Below are 19,912 nucleotides of genomic sequence, written 5' to 3'. Positions count from 1 at the left end.
TGCTGGGAGAAAAATAAAGTAATTGATCAGCATCGTTGTGTCTGTTTCTCTGAGCTTCGCCTCGTTTCCTGTGTGAGGAGCTGCTGATGCTGCTCTTCCCCGACCTGAAGCTTTATCAGCTGACCTTTAACCTGCCATCTCACCTCAGTATTGCAGCTGTGTGAAACCGAGAGGAGTGAGCTGAACGTCGATCACACATTTATTTATTGCAGACATAAAGAAAACAGCTGCAATGATTTTTCCATGACAGACTTTTACAAACACACTGCATGTTATGACATCACAGTTCCGTGATTGGTTAGTTTCAGTGTTGATGATAACGAACAGTGACAGCAGCCATCAGCTCCAGCAATGTCACGTGACCGGGGTCAGGGGTCATTCAGCACAGTCAAACGTCACGTGATAAGAAAATCTGTTTAATTCAGTCCTTGTTTCGGGCCCTGCTGAGCCTCGGTGCGCACACGAACAACCAGAGTCCTTCACCCGTGGGCCACAGTCCACCTCGTTCCAGCCTCAGTCCCGGATCTGGTGCTCCCGTCCGTCCAGCGGGCCCAGCAGCACTGCCTGGGCCTCCAGCAGCGTGGTGTCGGTGCTGGCTCCCAGGAAGCGGGCGGTGAGCTCCATGTCCTGCAGCCGCAGACGGACCCTGGAGCCCGGCTGCAGGCCGTCGGCCCCGGCCGGCCGCTGACACACGCAGTGGAACTTCCCACCGAAGTCGATGTAGAGGTCGTCGCGGACCACCCGGAACACCCTGCCCACCACCACCGCGTCCTTGGCTGGGCCCATCTGGATCAGCGGGGACCGACGAAGCAGCGCAGCGAAGCTGAGCTCCGGATCCAAAGAGGAGGCCTTCGGCCCGGCCGCGTTGCTCTGTCTCCCCCGCCGGAGCACCTCCTGGTGGTCGAAGGCGGCGGAGAACCCGGAGATCGGGCTCTCGGCGGGGCCCGAGTCCGAGCTGAAGGAGTTCCGGAGGAACCGGGGGGAGAGCCGGACCCGATACCGGAGCCCCGACACGACCCTGCACAGCGCCGCCATGTTTACCGCACAACCGGAAGTTCTGTCTCCGCGCACTTCCTGTGAAGGCTGTAGAGGCAAAAGCGTCACGTGGTCCTCCAAAAAGCACTAAGTAGACTTTTATTTTCTACCCAACATTTTACACTTAAGTATACAGTGAGGTCAAATATCTTCCTCCTGGATCAAAGGTGCAAACTGTGAACAAAATAATGAACAAATTCAAATATGTAGCTATACAGAAATAAGTTAAACGAAGAATCAGTCCAACAGTGTTGTGCTTGAATAAAAGTAGAATAAGAAATAGAAAAGAATGAGAATAAATAAATACAATAGTGCAAAACTGAATTTTGCATGCTTTATAAATGAAACCAGACAAGATTTTAAAACCATAAAACATTCCCATGATGTAAAAGCAGTTCAAACTATAAACGTTCTGCTTGTTTGACCTCTCGCTTGTGTCTTTTACCTAATGCATGAAACTGAGACCATGAATCACATTATTAGCTCACTAATTCGAATTGTTGTGGTGGCGTGACGTGGGCTCAGTGCACTCCGGATCAGCAGGTGGCGCTGTATATCATTGTACATCTGTACAGTAACAATGACGCGCGTTTTAAGTCAGAGAAGAAAAACTCAGCCAGTAAGAAGCGGAAGAGCTGCGCATGAGCGTTGTGCAACATGGAGGTGTCGGTGAGCGCTTTGGGCCGCAGAGGTTCTACCTGCGTGTTTCCGGTCGGTTCTGTGGTCAGGCACGTCCTGGACCGGCTCGTGCCGCTTCCGGAGGTGAGGCTGAGACGAATTATCCGGGATAACCAGGGTTAGCGTGAGTTAGCCCGGGTTAGGCGGTTTAAATGCACTCCGCGTATCAGTGTTAGCAGCTGCGCTAACGTTAGCATATAAAGTGTTTTGATGCATGCTTAATCTTCCAGGTAAGCACATCCCGCTCATCTGGACGTAGCGTCACTCATGTGAAAAAGTCACCTGGAAAAGTGACGAAACGTTCCTCCCACTGAAACCGCTACGTCCAGGTGAACGGAATCAACCTGTCGGCGGTTAGCATATAAGCTATAAGGCTAAACTCGGCATTAACCTGTCCCAAACGAGGTCAGCACTGACAGTAACCTCAGGTTATATCCAGAGGAGGCCGAAGCAATCACGAGTTTAACCCTTTCACGCATAGTGGTCACTACAGTGGACAGCTATTCAAAGGCCGTTTCCGTGTATTTGTGTCAGTGTTGATGGTGTACTTGCACATAAACAATATACACGGTGTGTATTGTTTATTCGTTTGTCAAATTCTTAAGTTAAAATGTTGTCCACTGAACCTCTTTGAAAAGTACATGTTTAAAAAATGAAGTTCAAAAATCATTTTTTCATTCCTAACGATGAATAAAAATCCTGATTGAGTTTGTCATAATTCATGCATGAAAGGGTGAATCACTTTTAGGGCTGCCACGATTAGTCGACTATCAAAATCGTCGACGACTTTGAAGCTTTGTAAGATCCCAAAAGACGCAGGAATAAGTAGCAGGATTTAAGAGTGTAATAACGGATTGAAACAGAAGATGGTAGCACTGCATGTACAAGGATGCCAGCTGCCGTTAAACCCCGAAGAAGCTGTGTCCCAGAATTCATAGCGCGGCCCAGCTCAGTTTCCAACAATGGCGGCAGCTAGTTAGTTTTAATATTACTCTTATTTCTGTGAAGGTTCTCAGTCATCCAGGTCATCGTAGTCAAAGGAGCTTGCAAAGAAAAGCGTCTGGACTTCTTTAAGTTGCTTGAAGACGTTTCACCTCTCATCCGAGAAGCTTCTTCAGTTCTAAGGTCAAATGGTGGAGAGTCCCAGATATAAACCTAGTGGGAGTGACCCCCCCACAGAGGGACAAAAGGACCCCCTGATGATCCTCTAATCGCCTGAGCCACACCTTGGCTCAGGCGATTACTCTTATTATTCTTTCTGGGTCACAAAATAAACGTTTAACATATGTTCAGGCGAGAATGTAGCTGTGTAAACCTCAAATATCTGCTCAGTTTATCAAGACACCACATATTTTCAAAAGCGCTCCGACGTTTTCGGAGACGTCTGTTACCCACTAGCTCGATAGCTAGCCGGGGGCTAGGCTAACTAGAGCCGTGAGAACACCGGACTCCCCGCAAATCGTTTTCAAACCCACCGCCGTCTTTCGCTACTCAGGTTAAACATGATATATGAGTCACTTAGATAACTTAAACATGTTATTGTTTGGCTTTTTTTAGTATTTTATTTGTTCCTGAGTAAATCGGTTTGGCTGAGATTAAAGTTATAGTTTTTACACAGCTGAATAAACATCAAGCAGACAGCTGATTATCAGAAGTGTGAGATGCTCCAGAATTTACTCCGGTGTCCTGTTATAGTTTAGATAGCAAGGAGTTTATTAAACTTCACCGAAACAATCTGCAAATTTCATTAAAATTTAATAAACTTGCCTTGTCTTTATTTTTAGTTAGCACAGACCTGAAACACTTCAAGCTGTAAGCTAATGATAGTTATATAAGAGCAGATGCTGCTGGTGCAATAAGCTGTAGTTTTACATCCAATGGATGATGATCCGATTAGTCGACTAGTCGCAAAAATAATCGGTGACTAGTCGACTATCTAATTGTTTGTGGCAGCCCTAATCATTTTGACTTAAATCCGTAAAATCAGAGCCTCAGGATCAGCCCTGTTATGACGTACTTCCTGCCAGCTCTTATTCATTGAATTATTTATTTAGATTTATTCCAGATTAAATAAACTGGAGGTGTGTTTACGGGAGGTTAAGGTCGCGGCTTCAGGGGATGTGAAGATGATCGAAGGGTTCATCTCAGCGAGTTTTCATGTTTCCAGGATTTCTACGTCACCAGAGATGGGCGCCGGGCACACCTGGACGATCCTCTGGAGCATGGAGCCGTCTATCATCTGGAGCTCCGCCTCCTTGGAGGGAAAGGAGGTCAGTAAACGGAAAGTAGCTTCCAGTTTTCCTGCTGCAGAAGAGCTGAAGGAAACTTGTGAAATGTGTTTTAGGGTTCGGTTCAATGCTGCGCGCGCTCGGCGCTCAGATTGAAAAGACGACCAATCGAGAGGCCTGCAGGGACCTCAGTGGGCGGAGACTCAGAGACGTCAACCACGAGAAAGAGTGAGACAAACACACAGGAGCTGAAATGTTTAGATCAGACAGGAAGTGTTATTACTCTGTAGTCTTTAAAGTAGGGCTGGGTTTTGATTATCGATTAAAATAAATTCTAGCATGGATAACGTAAAATCGATTCATTAAAATCCTGAATCGATTTTTAAATAAAAATTTATTTTACCCGAAACGCCAGAATCTCAGGTTAAACCTCACAAAACTTCAACAACCACCAAACGGCTAAAACAGAGGCTAAACTCAAAGTGCGGACCCGCCGACGGGTCAGAATTAGGGAGATGTTCTCTCTCTCTCTCTCTCTCACTCTCACTCTCACACTCACACTCACACTCACACACAACAAAAATCACACAAGTCTACAGCTGTTTACAGGCTGTCGGACGCTGTTTTTTTTTTTTTTTTTTTTTACTTTTGAAAACAAAGCCTCATTTCTGCTGTTCAATGATGAACATATTTAAACTTTCGTTTTTGATCTACTGCAGAATATTTTTATAAAATTCCTCAGTTACTTTTACACAAAGGCATCTGCTGTGATGCTCACAAGCTTTCTTTTTATAGATATAAACATATGGAAATGTACTGATGCATCATCTGAATTATAATATTTCTGACTGTCTGAGGCAAAATTTCCCAGATTCAAATCGTGGATCGAATCGATTCGGGACCTTGTGAATCTGAATTGAATCAGTTCTAGAAATCAGTGACGATACCCGGCCCTACTTTAAAGGTCTTCCAGTAAAATCTGTGGTAAATGTAATGAAAGTCTCACCAGCAGGTGGCAGCGTTCAGCCAGAAGGCTCAATAATGTCTGTTTGCACGTCTTAGTTTCCCCACCTCAGCGTGGAGACACCTGTGCAAACACCTCTCCTGTCACACTTTGCTCCGCTTCCTGCTCTGGTTTGCTGTCACGTTGGCAGTAAACGTATTGAGATGTTTGGAGCCAGTTTAACAGATTTGATGATGATGATGATGATAATAATAATAATACGATTTGATGGCTGCACATAAAACATGATGAGAACAGAAACGCTTTGAATGTTATTTATACAGCAGTGTCCAAGGTGTTGTCCAGGTGAGCGCACTTAAATTTCAAGTGTCTGAAAACGAGCTTTAAAACACCAGAAAAACTCTGAAAGGTGAATTTTCTACAGTTGATGTAAAATATTCAGGTTAATTATTGATGATGATTCACCTCAAACATCTGCTCTGCAGCAGCTGCTGCTGTAAGCTCAAAGCACTGTGATGTTGGGCCAGCAACACACCTGTCAAACAATCTATCCCACCGTCGAGGTCACTTCCTCCTGCAGTTTGTGGGTAGAGTCTGATTGTGAGCGGCCGGTGCTCACTGCAGTGACATGTCTGTTCTTCTGTGGTGCGGCAGGATGGCGGACTGGCTGAAGAAGCAAGCGGAGCGCGAGGCAGAGAAGGAGCAGCGGCGTCTGGAGCGCTTGCAGAGGAAGCTCAATGAGCCCAAACACCAGTTCACCGACGCAGAGTACCAGCAGCAGTGCCACGACCTGTCCGAGCGACTCGAGGACTCGGTGCTCAGAGGTTGGCCGCGCTGCACAGCTCGCATGGTGAGAGCGCGAGGTTGCACGTGTTTGACGCCAGGTGTGTTTCCTGTTGCAGGTCTGCAGGCTTCCTCCAGCAGCCAGGTGAAGGTGGACGACATGTGCGGCGCCAAGAGGCTGAACTGTGATCAGAGTGAGCAGCCTGCGAAGAAGAAGACGAAGACAGCAGGAGGAGGGGGGTGCTTCTGGTGAGTCGTTAATGACAGGAAGAGTTGAACATGGCAGCTGTTACGCGATCACTCAGACAGGGAACGACAAGCACGCCGCCGGCGGCTCTGAGCTACAGCGAGCTTCTGAAAGGCAAATTATTCTCAATTATTGTCCTTGTCGAGACGGCAGGTCGTTCGCTGTGCGAGCAACATCACACCCTGACAAATAAAAACATGAGGTCAGCAGCCAGGGAGGTTCTGATTGGCTGAAACCCAACCGATGAAACCAGTTGAATCCTGTGAGGTCACGCTTGGTGAAAAACAGTTAAGTGGGGTGTCAGTGATTTCTGGTGAATCCATCAACTCAGCGGGCACTGTGATGTCAACAGGTTTCCTGGCGCCCGCTGACATCACAGCGTCTTTTATCAGCAGCTCCAGTGACCTCACCGACCACCAGCACAGATTCGTGTGTTCTGAGTTCAGCTGAAGCGCTCGCAGCTCGTCTCTGATGGTCAGCGTCCGTTTACGTGAGCTTCTGTCGGCTGTATTTGGTTGGAACTGCATCGTCTGTTACCTAGCAACAAAATGTGGGAAGCTGAGAAGGTTCAGAGTGAAACTGACTGATCATGCTTGTGCTCACAGGACGGGGCTGGAGGAGATGGACGAGCTGATGAGCTCAGATGATGACGAGGCTCCGTCCACATCCAGCCGTGAAACTGCTGCTGCCATCGTTACCATGACAACACGAAGAGAGGCAGAGGAGGGTAGCAGGTAAAGCCCAAAGAGCGCCAGGGACCAGATCCACCGTCATTTAACGATGTCTGAAAGAGTCTTCTTTCATCCTCAAACAGTGGAAGCACCAGAACCACACAGATCCCCAAGGAGACCTCCAGAGACCAGACTGGGACACCGTCAGAGGACCGGGACTCTGAGAAGACCTCCAGAGACCAGACTGGGACACCGTCAGAGGACCAGAACCATCCTGGTCCGTCCAAACCATCACAATCAAGCGAGCCGTCTCAACAGGTGTGTACCCGATGAATAAAGTCTGAAATTTTCAGGGTTAAAGTTTCTGATGAGACGTTTAAGGTTAATTTTAAAGTCTGAATTATGTCATCGCTGAGCTGTGGAGGTTTTCTTACTGCTGCAGCATTTTGGATCTGCTGAAGGTTTTTATGGAGTTTCTAATTTTGGAGCTAAATGGAAGAACGCAGTCTTACATATTTGTTTAATATGTGCATTGAAGGACATGTCCTGGTCAAACATGACTCCAAGGTTCCTCACAGTGTTACTGGAGGCCAAGGTAATGCCATCCAGAGGAAGAATCTGGTTAGATACCATATTTCTAGGCTTTTCAGGGCCGAGTACAATAACCTCAGTTTGATCTGAATTAAGAAGCAGAAAGTTAGCGGCCATCCAGGTCTTTATGTCTTTAAGACATTCCTGCAGTTTAACTCATTGGTGTGTGTTATCTGGCTTCATGGACAGATAGAGCTGGGTGTCATCTGCATAGCAGTGTAAATGTATGCTATGTCTTCTAATGATGCTGCCTAAGGGAAGCATGTATAATGTAAACAGAATTGGTCCTAGCACTGAACCCTGTGGAACTCCATAATTAACCTCAGTGTGTGAAGAGGACTCTCCATTTACATGCACAAACTGGAGTCTATTAGATAGATATGATACAAACCACTGCAGTGTGTTCGAGTAGTCAAATGTTGCGATCATTAACTCTTGTCCATACATATGCAATAATACTAAGTGCAATAATCCTTTCTGTCATCGTTGTATTTTTACTCAGTTGTATATAGTATTTGTATTCTATTTTTATCTTATTGTATATTTTATTTTATTCTACTGTATATAGTATTTTATTTTATTCTATTCTGTACAGTTGTGTACTGTATTTATTCTTATTGTATTCTAATTTTTGCCTCATAACTTTTGCACTGTCCACTTCCTGCTGTGACAAAACAAATTTCCCACGTGTGGGACTAATAAAGGTTATCTTATCTTATCTTGTTGTTCTTCAGCAGCTGGATTTGCTCTCGGTGGCGTCTGTCGAGCAGCTGGAGTCTCTGGGTTTGGACGTCTTGAAAAAAGAACTGATGTCTCGTGGGTTGAAGTGTGGGGGAACGCCGTCGGAGCGCGCTGCTCGACTCTTCGCCATCAGAGGACTGAGTGCAGATGAGATCGACCCGCTGCTGCTCGCCAAACCGACAAAGCCCAAGAAGAAGAAATGAGATGGAACGCTGAAAGCGGAGTGTTCAGCGTTCCGTCGAGTGCGAGAATATTAATCACAGACAACATTTACTCTTTCCTGATGAGCTTCCTGATTGGTTCAGACAATCACACGTATATTTTATTAGAGGTTCTGTCCAGTCAGAAAGCAGGATGTTCACACACGTCTGTGCTTCAGTTTGAATTTAACCACTTCCTGTTCAGTTTTCAATAAACGTCTGAAACTAAACATCAGGTTCATCTGTGTCTGAGAGTCTGTGATAGAAGCGCTGCGCAGCAGTGCATGATGGGAGTTCAGAAGCCGGGGTCCCAGGAAGTGACCTGCGGCGCCGCCACCTCCTCAAAGCACACGACGATATCACCGGCTCTGAAGTCGACGTCGCCGTCAGCCGATAGGCCGCACTCCATGCCCGCCCTCACCGTCTGCACGTCATCTTTGTGGTGCCTCAGTGCTGCCAGAGAACCTGCGGGAACATCAGGAGAACGTTAGAACAACACGGTCCAGTCCTGCTGCTTGACCCCAGCTCCGGTCTCACTCACCCTCCCACACGGTGTCCCGGCCTCGGATCAACCTGAACCTGAACCGTCGGTCCAGCTGACCTTTCTGAACCCGACAGCCGGCCACGGGAACCTTCTTCTTTCCCACGGTGACGTCAAACATGGCGACGACCGACGCCTCACCTGCACCGGGGGGAACAGGATATGTGTGACTGACATCACAGGTTCATCTTCCTCTGACATGTGACCTAAGGGGGTGTGGCTAGAAACAAAATGAACATATGCAGATCTTGCCTCTGCTCCGCACTCTGAGCGTGCTCACATTGCGTCTGTTTTCCTCATTAAATGAGCTCTGAGCGTCACGTGCTCCAATCAGATGATGATGATTTAAAACAACGGTAGAAGCGTCAGATGGAGACGCGTTTACCTGGTGGCCGTAAGGCGGTAAAATTAAGATGCTGATGCTACCTGTTACCATGGTGATTTAGCAGGGATGAAACGCTGACTTTGATCTCACTGATACGCCTCCGCTCCACCTGAGCTCAGCTGTGGTCACATGACCGTGTGGTGCCGACTCACCTGTGATGTTCTCTGAGACGAGTGGTGGCAGTTTGGCGCTGAGCTCCTCCTTCAGCTGATCTACCAGCTTGTAGATGACGCTGTGCAGGCGCAGCGGGATGCCTTTCCTCGCTGCCAGCTGCTCGATGCCACGGCTCGCCGCCACGTTAAAGCCATAGATGGAGCCTGATGGCGAGATGCAGCCAGTCAGGACAGTCCACATGATGTTTGAAGGTGGAGCAGGAGATTTATTATTTATTTTAAACTCAGGTACCCTGTGATGCATTCATAGACACTGTAAGAAGGCGTTCTCTGCTCTCAGCTTTAATCCCATCATGAAATCACACTAAACCAGCCGGCGGTCAGAAGAATCTGCTGCACACAAAATGAATAAAAACATCTGGAATGGCGTCCTTTGCTCGTACCTCCAAACATTTCGGCCATGTTGACGTCGTTCTCAGAGATGTCTCCTATGCCGAAATGGACCACCTCGAGCTCGCACTGCTGAGCGTCGTAGCTGTCCAGGATGTTCAGGATGGCCTCCACCGAGCCATCCACGTCACCTGGGTCAACGGTTGTTCAGTTAGTGACATCACAGTGGGCGGAGCCTGTTTGAAGCTGGCTCAGTGCGTACCTTTGATGATGAGCGGCAGGCTGAGCTGGTCGCTTTGCATCCTCTCGCTGGGCCTCGTGGCGAAGCGGGTCTTGTTGGCCCGGTAAAGCGCCACCTTCCTCTGCCTCCAGCTCAGGTGGGACAGCCCCTCCCTCTCCCTGCGGTACTCCTCCAGGTGGAGCTTCTGCTTCTGCTCGATCGCGCTCTGCTCCTCCTGCAGTTTCCGCTGCTCCTCATCGTGACTTCTCCACTCCACCACCTCCCGCGCTCGCTGCTGCAGGAGCCAAAGGAGGAAAGCTTTTATTGTGGAAGGGACTGACAGGAAATGGTCATCTCTGACCCACGAAGGAAACCAACCACCAACAATCCAGTCTGGATTTTTATTTAAATTTCCCAAAATTTAAAACCAGAGCAAAAAAACAACGAAGAGCAAAGTTTGCAAAGAGGAGGCAGAAAACGAACATCGCAGCGAAATGTTCTGAAGAGATTTTTAACGCAAACTTAATATTTCTCCTTTTTTCTTGTAGGCGAAGCATCCGCTGAGATGAACACAACCTCTGTCGATTTATTGTTTAATAAAACATTTATTCTATTTCATGTGAAGTGATTTCATTTGGGCGGACCCGGTTTATATCCCACTCACCTCAGACTCCACCTCCAGGATGGTCTCTCCAGCTGACGGCAGCTCCTTCCAGCCAACCACCTCCACCGCAGTACTCGGCCCCGCCTCCCTCACAGCACAGCCGTTCTCATCAAACAGGAAGCGAACTTTAGCCCAGGATTTCCCAGCAACCAGCACGCAGCCTCTCTTTAGCGTCCCCTGCTGGACGATGGCTGTCGTGACCGGGCTGGGAAGACCAAACTGGTCACACTGGGCCTGTTTGACTCTTTCATGTTTCCAGTAAACCAGAGTTAGCACTGTGAAGGACTTACCCTTTGCCTTTGTCGGTCCTGCTCTCGATGACGAGTCCCTCCACGGGGCCGGTAGGCTCCGCCTTTAGCTCCAACACCTCTGCCAAAGCTACTGTGGCCTCAGTCAGAGCCAGAAGGTTATCACCCTGACAACGTCATCAATGACATCATTGGTCTACAGCAACGATCTCATATTTTAAGGAAGCCATATTAACTGCTTTCATTACTTTACCTTTAACCTGTCTGTTGTACTAACTGACCAATAGGAATGTTCTTTGTGCATTGCATTGTGGGAAAACAACGCGATGTGTTGTTTGATGAGTTCACCTTCAGAGCAGAGATGTGAATCGCCTGAACGTCTCCCCCGAACTCCTCGCAAACAACGTCGTGAGCGAGCAGCTCCTGCTTCACCCTCTGAGGGTCGGCGTGAGGCTTGTCACACTTATTCACCGCCACGATCACGGGGACTGAAACACGGACGAACAGTAGAATCAGCAGTAGAAGAGCATAAAAACAAAATGAATAGAAATCCAGTAAAAGCAGTAGAAACGGGGCGACGCTTCGCTCTGAGCCCTCGGCTGCGACTGTCAGGTGGAGCTCCCACCTTTGGCTCTCCTGGCATGCTCGATGGACTCCACCGTCTGGTTCATGACGCCATCATCAGCTGCCACCACCAGAACGACGATGTCGGTGGCGTTGGCTCCACGGGCTCTCATGGAGGAGAAGGCGGCGTGGCCCGGAGTGTCGAGGAAGGTGATCTTCTCACCTGTCGGCAGCTGGACTGGAAGAAAAGATCCGAGAGCGGGAACGAAGCTTCAGGAAAAAGTTTACTGTCTGTAAACGAGCACAAACCTGCAAACGCTGCTTATTAAAACAACATTCAATAATCAATCAGCAGAGTCTGGTGACAGATTTTATGATTTAATTACATTTTCTTCTGTTTGCTCTTAAAGTTTGTCTTTAAAAAAAAATCTTGTTTCGTTTCCTGTCGTTGGGTGTTTTTAAATAAAGTTTAGAGCGTGCTGTTACCCAGGAAAGCCCCGATGTGCTGCGTGATGCCTCCGGCCTCTGTGGAGACGATTTGGCTCTTCCTCAGGCTGTCCAGCAGCGTCGTCTTACCGTGGTCCACGTGACCCATGATGGTGACCACCGGGGGCCGTGGCACCAGGAGGGTGGGATCAGCAGGCGGTCTGTGAAGGTTGTAGGTAACGGAGAACCTTATTTTGTTACAAACCACTGTGACGAGTTACATACACGTGATCAGAGACTTCTTGTCACCTCCTGCAGGCGTCCCTGTTGGGTCGCTCTCTGCTCGCGCTCAGTTTGGCCCATCTGAACTTCATCCCTGACCGTGTCACCACCTCTTTAATCCATCGTTCCTCCAGAACCGTGTCCTTTTCCAGAGAGTCCAGATGCACCGACGTGTTCAGCAGAGCCTCCAGCACGTGGTCTGAGATTCAAATAGACCTTTATTTAAAACAGCTTCCAGCCACAGACAGTTTAAAACATCGACGTCGCTCCAGGGTCGGACAAGTAGGCGCACGAGGAGGAGCCTTAAACCGGCATTCTGTCTAATGGCCACCAGGTGGCGGTAAACTCTTGGTCCGTTTTTTGGAACCAAGACAACGAAGGTCAAACGCTCATCTTGTATGGAACGCCAGGACTGCCATAATGAATTAATTAAATACACCATTAAATAATTAATTAAATGTGGCAATAATTAATTAAAATTGGAATTAATTAATTAAATAAATAGTTATGACACATGTAATTAATTAATTATTGACACATTTAATTAATTATTTATGTATTTCACATTTTAATTATTGACACATTTAATTAATTATTGACACATGTAATTAATTATTTAATGATATATTTATTTATTTCATTTTGGCAGTCCTGGCGCCTGGCTCTCATCATGAAATAATTTTATCTGTCAGCCTCACCCATCAAACTCAGGGGGCGGGGTTAACGCTGATCGAGTCAAAACCATTGCTTTGGCCTGGTGGCCATTGTTTCTAGCACACAACAACCGGCATGTGGAAGCTAACAGATCTGAACTTTGAAAAACCCTGTTTGTGTGTCACCAAATACCGTTTTAATATTTTTTTAGCCGAGAATGTAGTGGTTTAATCTTCATGTGTCTGGTCGGTTTGTCAAGATACAGCCTCTTTGCAAAAGTGTTTCGATGATTTCGGAGATGTCTGCCCAGTCTCACGGCAAAGCGTGGGATAGACCCGCTCGCCTCGCAAGCAATCCCACCGACAAAGCGCAGGCCCCGGTACACAGCTGTAGTAACCCCCGCTGACTTCTTTTACTGAGGTTATATTTATCGATGTTTTATTTCCTGATGTTCTTATGTGTCCTACGTGTTTCAGTCGCCAATTCTGAATTATAACTAACATTAAAAACATGTTTAAGGAGGAGAGAGAGCAAATAAATCTGTTTGACATCTGATCTTTGGGGTTTTGTTCAGTAATCAGCGTGACCTGTGTATAAACGCATAAAAGAGATAACGTTGGTGTTTCTGTCATGTAGTAACTGCTGGCTTTAACTGTACAAAGGTTGTTCGACACTATGAAACACATACAGACTTCATGATGTTCGGCTAATATTTTTATTGTGAATATTAATCATGCTGACCTCGCTCTGTACACCACGCAGCGAGGTCAGCATATCCACGATATCCTCAGCTCCATGAGTTAACACAAAGTTTCCCAGCTGACTATCTAACTGCCAACTATTCCAGAGACGTGAAAATATACAGCATAAAGAAAAGTGTAAGAGACTCAGCAGCAGATTAGAATAACAGTTATACATTTAATAAATCACCAAATGAATCCAAGAAACGAGCAAACCTGTTCCGACAATTTGAATTTGTATTCCCTCAGCTGCAGACTCGCTGCTGTTTAAATGTTTGAAAAGGAAGATTAGATATAAAAAACGTCAAACATAGACTCAGTCTGCCTTCACATTTGATATGAGGCCAGCACGTATAGTGGCCTCAGCAGGCTATTACTGAAATACACGTGCTATATCATAAACTATGATATAAACAGGGAGGTCCTATTAACATGTTTAGTTTTAAAGGACACCTTCCTGCCTTTAGTCTCATTCATGAGCAGTATTAGTTTTCTTCTAACATCCAGAAGTCTGCACAATGTGTTTCATAGTTTGTAACAAGCCTTTGACAGGTAAACATAACATGACCGAAAAAGCAAAAAAAAAAAAAAAAAAAAAAGAGAGAGAGAGAGAGAGAGAGTGAGAGTGAGTGTTGACATAAGAAGAGAAAATTCTCTCAATTATGGAGACAGGCAAATGGTTCATTTATGTTTGATGTGTGTTTATTCCTCCCTAAATATCGTCGGTGAAGTTTGCCATGCATGTCAGATTTTCCTGCGCATTTTTATACCTCTGCCAACAGAGAGAGAAAAAAATCACATTCTAACAGACAGCTGGTGCTTAGAATACAGTTGAATAACTATTAAAAAACAGATGATATTTAGATGATAGTTCAGTCTAACACATGTGCCAGTGAACCATTAAACGTCTGTGAAACTATGCAGTTATGAAACGTAACTTTAACCTCAGCCAAACCGATTTGCTCAGTTGTAAATAAAACAGCGAAGTAAACGTGACCCGACAGACAGAACCTGAGTGAATGAAGTCCAGCGTTTAACCACTGAGAGCTAAAACTCAGCTGAGGTTTGAAAGCTGTGTGCCGGTGATTGGACATCAGCCGCTGATAAAGCTGCTTCGCCTATAAAGTGCTCTGTAAGGAAACAAGCTCCAGCAGCTCTGCGCTCGGGGAAAACACTATATTTACTTATCTTGTGCAGAAAAATGCGCTGACATTGCGTTATATTGAGCACCGGCTGCCCAGTTAAACTGTGACTATCACCAGGTAACGTAGGCGTGTTTCTTGAATTAGCAGCAGGTGTTAAACAGCTGACAGATGAGGAGGAGGATGCATGCAGGTAAACTGAGGGTCTGCTGAGCTGATCGCTGGTTTCGTGAGAAAAATGTCAGCTCGTTCTTTATGTTACAGAAGCACAGAGACACAAGACCAGGCGGAAAGAGACGATCGTTCGGTGAAAATGAGAATCTGCAAATGCAACATGTGGAACACGGAGAGTGGAATATGTAAACAAACCGGTTAACGTAACCCCCTCGGTGCGCTCTGCATGCTAACTGTTAGCAGAGCTAGTGAAATCTCTGAAAACATCTGAGCACTTTTGCAAGCATGTTCTATGTTGACAACCTGACCAGACATACGTCGCGACATTCGCGGCTAAAACACTGTTAAAAGTGTAGCTGGTGACAGAAAAACGGGGTATTTTAAAACTACACCACCACCATTGCTGCCTGTGATTTGATCTGCATTCTGGGATACCTGGCTGCCCCAAGTCTACACAAGCAATCGATTATCTAGGATCGACCTGTTTTGACTTACTTTGCACGGCAACCAATCAAATGTTAGAGAAGCTGCATGGGCAGCGTTAACCCCGCCCCCTGAGTTTGATGGGTGAGGCTGACAGATGATGAGAGCCAGGCACCAGGACTGCCAAAATGAAATAAATAAATATATCATTAAATAATTAATTAAATGTGTCAATAATTAATTAATTACATGTGTCATAACTATTTATTTAATTAATTAATTCCAATTTTAATTAATTATTGCCACATTTAATTAATTCATTATGGCAGTCCTGGCGTTCCATAATCTTGACGCTTCAGCGACCAATGGGAGACATCAAATAGCTCCGCCCACCTGTATACTGTCTATCATCCTTACCGAAGTCTCTGTTCATGGCTTCAGCGAGTGCAGCCGCCGTCATCCCCTGTCGGATCTCAACTTCCTGTTTGTCCACTTTGGGTTTGACCTTCTGGGTCTTCTGCTCTTTCTTCTGACCTTTGACCTGCAGTTAAAAATTATCTTTATTATGACATGCTTCATTTTTTTCACTAAAATGTTATTTGTACAGACGAAGGAACTGTAATGTTGCGTCTTTGTTAATGAACATCATCAGGAGGAAGAAACTCACATGTTTGAAGGCGAACTTCCTGTTCGGTTGGCAGGTGAGGAGAAAGTCGGCGCTCCCGGCACGGCAGAATACGGCCGGAAACGGGAAGTTACTGAACAGAGCTGGGTCTGCGTGCACCAGCCGCCGGGTACCCCGCATCACCGCAGACATCACACTCATAGCTGCAGAGGGACAGGTGAGCCTAACGTGCGAGAGAGCAAACATCTGCAGGTAAAACGTCATCATCATCATCATCATCGGGAGGCGGTCTCACTGAGACCAGCCATCGATCCTTTCACTCAGGAGTGTGTCTGTTCCTCTCTGTCGGCCTCACAGCCCACAAACTCTGCAGGTAATATACCCGCACACATCCTGACAAGCAGCAGCCAATCAGGCGAGTGTCTGACACACACTGTTTGGGGTATATACAGTTCTATATCTAATATCCTCAGCTGACAGTTTTAAAATACCCACCCTCCACGTGTGGTTGTCCAGTCCTCTGCCTGAAGCAGCAGCATATGAAGTTTACATATTAAACATGGTGAGATGAAAGCTGGATGCAGGTGGTGGACTACATCTATGCCGAATTAACCCGAGTGCTCTAACACATCAGGAACACATGTTTACATTTTGTTCTAAAACATCTCGGCACCACAAATCGTAAAAATGTGTCTTTTGTAAATGAAGTTTGGAGCAGAGCTTACGGACTGACACCGGAGGACTCAGGAGGATAGGTTCGTTAATTCGGGCGCCGAATGTGAAAGTGAGACTTAAAAATTCAAACCGATAACGAAGAATCATCGATCCGTTGTTCCAGATCTACTGGCGTTTAGATCAACTGGCGTTGGTCGAACAGATGTGTGGCAGTCTTGCGTTTCAGGAGCTCCTACCGACAAACCAGCAAAAAAACGCCAAATGTGTCACCTGTGACACTTGTGAGGTTGTCTCAAACACACTCCGTCAGTCTTGATGCTGTTGAACAACAAAATGTTTAAAAATGTGGCGAGTTTACCTGGTGATATCCTCATGCGCGACGCGATCGCGAAAACAGCAAACAAGTAACACCACGCCGATGTTGTTCACAGGACACAAAGAGTAAACGATCGGGAGACTCTTGTCGTCGTCATCGTTCCCCTCGCACGGTTTATTTCTCCGAATTCAGCGTTTTTGCTTCACAACTACAGCGAGCTGTTTACTTTGTGCACTAACATGGAGTCGAGTCAACCAGCGCCACCTCTGGCCAAGTGCCACAGCCTACAGCCAGATCAACCTGTGACACACATCTGCACCACGTTTGAATTCGTGTCATGCACATTTGTACCTTTCAATTGTGTCTGTTTGTGCGTCATGCAAACAAACCTTTGAAATGAATGAAATGATATCATGTATTTATTATCAGCCTACATTTGTACAAAATGCCAAATGACATACACATAAGAATCACCATCCTGATATCAATACTTTTGCCCATACGAAAAATGTCGTGAACACACTAATATTTCACCAGTGTTGTAACATCACATGTCGTTAGCGTAGTCTGTCTGTGTCTGCCCTCTGCAAACAAACATGTTAGAGTTGGTTGTGATATACAGTCTGCATAAGTGTGGTCAATCTAATAAACATTTATAAGGAGATGGCAGTTACTGTGAATGTACAGCAGGTGATTAGTAATAAACAGCCAGACAATGACTCTGACAACCTCATTCAACCTTGCAGACTGAATGCACCTTCTGTGGAAAGTGGTACCACACGGTGTGTGTGGACTTCCCCTGTGCAGAAGGCGACTACAAATGTTGTGGGTGCTAAATAAACAGAAACAAATGATCCCTGTTGTCTGTGCTTACTGATTGTTTTCAGTGTTGACAATCCACATTGCTGGCATTGCATCTTTCAACATGTTTGTGGGCAGATTTGGATGTACCAGGGGTAAGTGCAGCCACTCAGCCTCTACTCACTGTGATCATAGCAGCAGGTGCAGATGTGTCACAAGTTAATCTAGTAGTGGGCTATGGTCATGTGTTAGTGGTGGGAACAGTCAAATCCACTCACTCTCACTGGCTGTTTATTACTAATCACTGTGTAACTGCTGTGAATTCACAGTAACTGCCGTCTCCTTACAAATCTTCATTAGATTAACCACACTTATACAGACTGTATATAACTCCAGCCATGTTGATGGATTGCCTATATTGGCTGGAAATATTCATTTTCAGGGAAAAGACACAGACAGACGATGCTTACAGGATGTGATGTGACAACACTAATGAAATATTGATGTGTCATATTTGTCCAAGGTGTACTTCATTGTTATGGAAAAAGAGAATATCAAAATCATGATGACCAATTGGAGTGGTGATTTCTATGACTTTGTGTATATAATTTGGCATTTTGTACAAATGTAGGCTGATAATAAATACATGATATCATTTCATTCATTTCAAAGGTTTGTTTGCATGACGCACAAACAGACACAATTGAAAGGTACAAATGTGCATGACACGAATTCAAACGTGGTGCAGATGTGTCACAGGTTGATCTGGCTGTAGGCTGTGGCACTTGGCCAGAGGTGGCGCTGGTTGACTCGACTCCATGTTAGTGCACAAAGTAAACAGCTCGCTGTAGTTGTGAAGCAAAAACGCTGAATTCGGAGAAATAAACCGTGCGAGGGGAACGATAACGACGACAAGAGTCTCCCGATCGTTGACTCTTGCTGTCCTGTGGACAACAACGGCGTGGTGTTACTTGTTTGCTGTTTTCGCGATCGCGTCGCGCACGAGGATATCACCAGGTAAACTCGCCACATTTTAAACATTTTGTTGTTCAACAGCATCAAGACTGACGGAGTGTGTTTGAGACAACCTCACAAGTGTCACAGGTGACACATTTGGCTTTTTTTTGCTGGTTTGTCGGTAGCAGCTCCTGAAACGCAAGTCTGCCACACATCTGTTCGACCAACGCCAGTTGATCTAAACGCCAGTAGATCTGGAACACCGTGAAAAACATAACAGCTGTTAAACAGCAGTGTTGGTGTAGCTCGGCTGAACTTCCGGCCTGCAGAGGAAGACGCTGATTAAAGAAACGTTTAATCAGAGCCGAACGTGAAAACTGAACCGAGCAGCTCACCTAAAGCCTCAGGTATCGTTCGTTCACGTGACATTACCTCGCAGGGTTTCTGAGTGACGCTTGGCTCTGCCTGACGTCAAAACCGGAGGACTCTACGTCGGAACTACGGTCAACTCAACCCAGCAGCAGAGCGTCAGAGAAGGGAGCGTCACGGTACCTCAGCAACCCCGACATCCGCCTCCGGTCGTTCTGGTTTTCTCTCTTCGCGCTGTCCACTCAGCTCATCGTGAAAAAGTCCTGCGACAGGGAGCCGCCATGACAGCCAGCACACACACCGGAAGCACTTTGGCGCCTTCTGTTAGGTTTGCGTGTTGCTGCCCTCCACAGGTCAGGCAGGTGAACGGAGACAAGGATCAGGACATGTGTCTGCGTTACTATAATAAGACTAACTCACCTGGTGTGCTCTCAGTCAGTTATTCAGGTTATTGTACTCGGCCCTGAAAAGCTTAGAAATATGGTATCTAACCAGATTCTTCCTCTGGATGGCATTACCTTGGCCTCCAGTAATGCTGTGAGGAACCTTGGAGTCATGTTTGACCAGAACATGTCCTTCAACGCACATATTAAACAAATATGTAAGACTGCTTTCTTCCATTTGTGCAACATCTCTAAAATTAGAAATATCCTGTCTCAGAGTGACGCTGAAAAACTAGTTCATGCATTTATTACTTCCAGGCTGGACGACTGTAATGCATTATTATCAGGATGTCCTAAAAACTCCCTGAAAAGCCTTCAGCTGATCCAAAATGCTGCAGCAAGAGTCCTGACAGGTCCTGATGACCTTTGATCCCTCTGTGTGGGGTTCCAAGAAAAGTGTTTTTTTATTATCAGACAAACAGCAGAGAGAAGACAGCGCCACCGTGTGGATGTAAATATTTATTTTCTACCTTAATAAATACATTTTCTTCATTTCTATTTGTTCTGTTTTGAGGTAGAATTCTTTTACTTTTTAAATAAAGTTCCATACAAACTGTTTTCTACTTTTTCCCTTTTTAATAACTAGGATCAAACACAGATCCATTTTCCTCTTTTTTATCTT

General features: G+C 46.0%; 3 protein-coding genes across 8 annotated transcripts; 1 reads left to right on the top strand and 2 right to left on the bottom strand.

The window, feature by feature from the left end:
- Nucleotides 1–47: 47 nt before the first annotated feature.
- Nucleotides 48–1,092, bottom strand: mrps28 (mitochondrial ribosomal protein S28). The gene has a single exon (XM_085356511.1). The coding sequence runs from the start codon at nucleotides 1,033–1,035 to the stop codon at nucleotides 514–516; it is 522 nt and encodes a 173-aa protein (XP_085212637.1). The 5' UTR covers nucleotides 1,036–1,092; the 3' UTR covers nucleotides 48–513.
- Nucleotides 1,093–1,674: 582 nt separating this feature from the next.
- Nucleotides 1,675–8,944, top strand: LOC146631368 (splicing regulator SDE2-like). Of its 2 annotated transcripts, none has more exons than XM_085355345.1 (8): nucleotides 1,675–1,797; nucleotides 3,881–3,983; nucleotides 4,058–4,169; nucleotides 5,560–5,729; nucleotides 5,808–5,937; nucleotides 6,541–6,669; nucleotides 6,750–6,924; nucleotides 7,935–8,944. In XM_085355345.1, the coding sequence occupies exons 1-8, from the start codon at nucleotides 1,693–1,695 to the stop codon at nucleotides 8,139–8,141; spliced, it is 1,131 nt and encodes a 376-aa protein (XP_085211471.1). In that variant the 5' UTR covers nucleotides 1,675–1,692; the 3' UTR covers nucleotides 8,142–8,944. The 2 variants fall into 2 exon arrangements, with proteins under 2 accessions (XP_085211471.1, XP_085211470.1); XM_085355344.1 differs by having other exon boundaries at nucleotides 7,932–8,944.
- Nucleotides 7,839–19,165, bottom strand: mtif2 (mitochondrial translational initiation factor 2). Of its 5 annotated transcripts, XM_085355340.1 has the most exons (15): nucleotides 16,763–16,964; nucleotides 16,535–16,636; nucleotides 15,772–15,952; nucleotides 15,522–15,645; nucleotides 11,999–12,170; nucleotides 11,750–11,910; nucleotides 11,325–11,501; nucleotides 11,048–11,187; nucleotides 10,742–10,866; nucleotides 10,452–10,656; nucleotides 9,830–10,082; nucleotides 9,621–9,758; nucleotides 9,217–9,381; nucleotides 8,680–8,820; nucleotides 7,839–8,603 (listed from the first exon to the last, which is right to left on the bottom strand). In XM_085355340.1, exons 2-15 carry the CDS (start codon nucleotides 16,549–16,551, stop codon nucleotides 8,434–8,436), a joined length of 2,169 nt encoding a protein of 722 aa, XP_085211466.1. In that variant the 5' UTR covers nucleotides 16,552–16,636; nucleotides 16,763–16,964; the 3' UTR covers nucleotides 7,839–8,433. The 5 variants fall into 5 exon arrangements, with proteins under 5 accessions (XP_085211466.1, XP_085211468.1, XP_085211467.1 ...); XM_085355342.1 differs by lacking the exons at nucleotides 16,535–16,636; nucleotides 16,763–16,964 and adding an exon at nucleotides 18,911–19,165; XM_085355341.1 differs by lacking the exons at nucleotides 16,535–16,636; nucleotides 16,763–16,964 and adding an exon at nucleotides 19,031–19,165.
- Nucleotides 19,166–19,912: the final 747 nt, after the last annotated feature.

The sequence above is a fragment of the Diplotaxodon limnothrissa genome, linkage group LG6 (assembly GCF_057381915.1).
Source record: "Diplotaxodon limnothrissa isolate DT_005_m linkage group LG6, D_limnothrissa_male_GT1.1, whole genome shotgun sequence".
NCBI lineage: Eukaryota > Metazoa > Chordata > Actinopteri > Cichliformes > Cichlidae > Diplotaxodon > Diplotaxodon limnothrissa.
The sequence above is the reverse complement of the archived record's forward strand: the minus strand, read 5'-3'. Positions and strand labels throughout refer to the sequence as shown.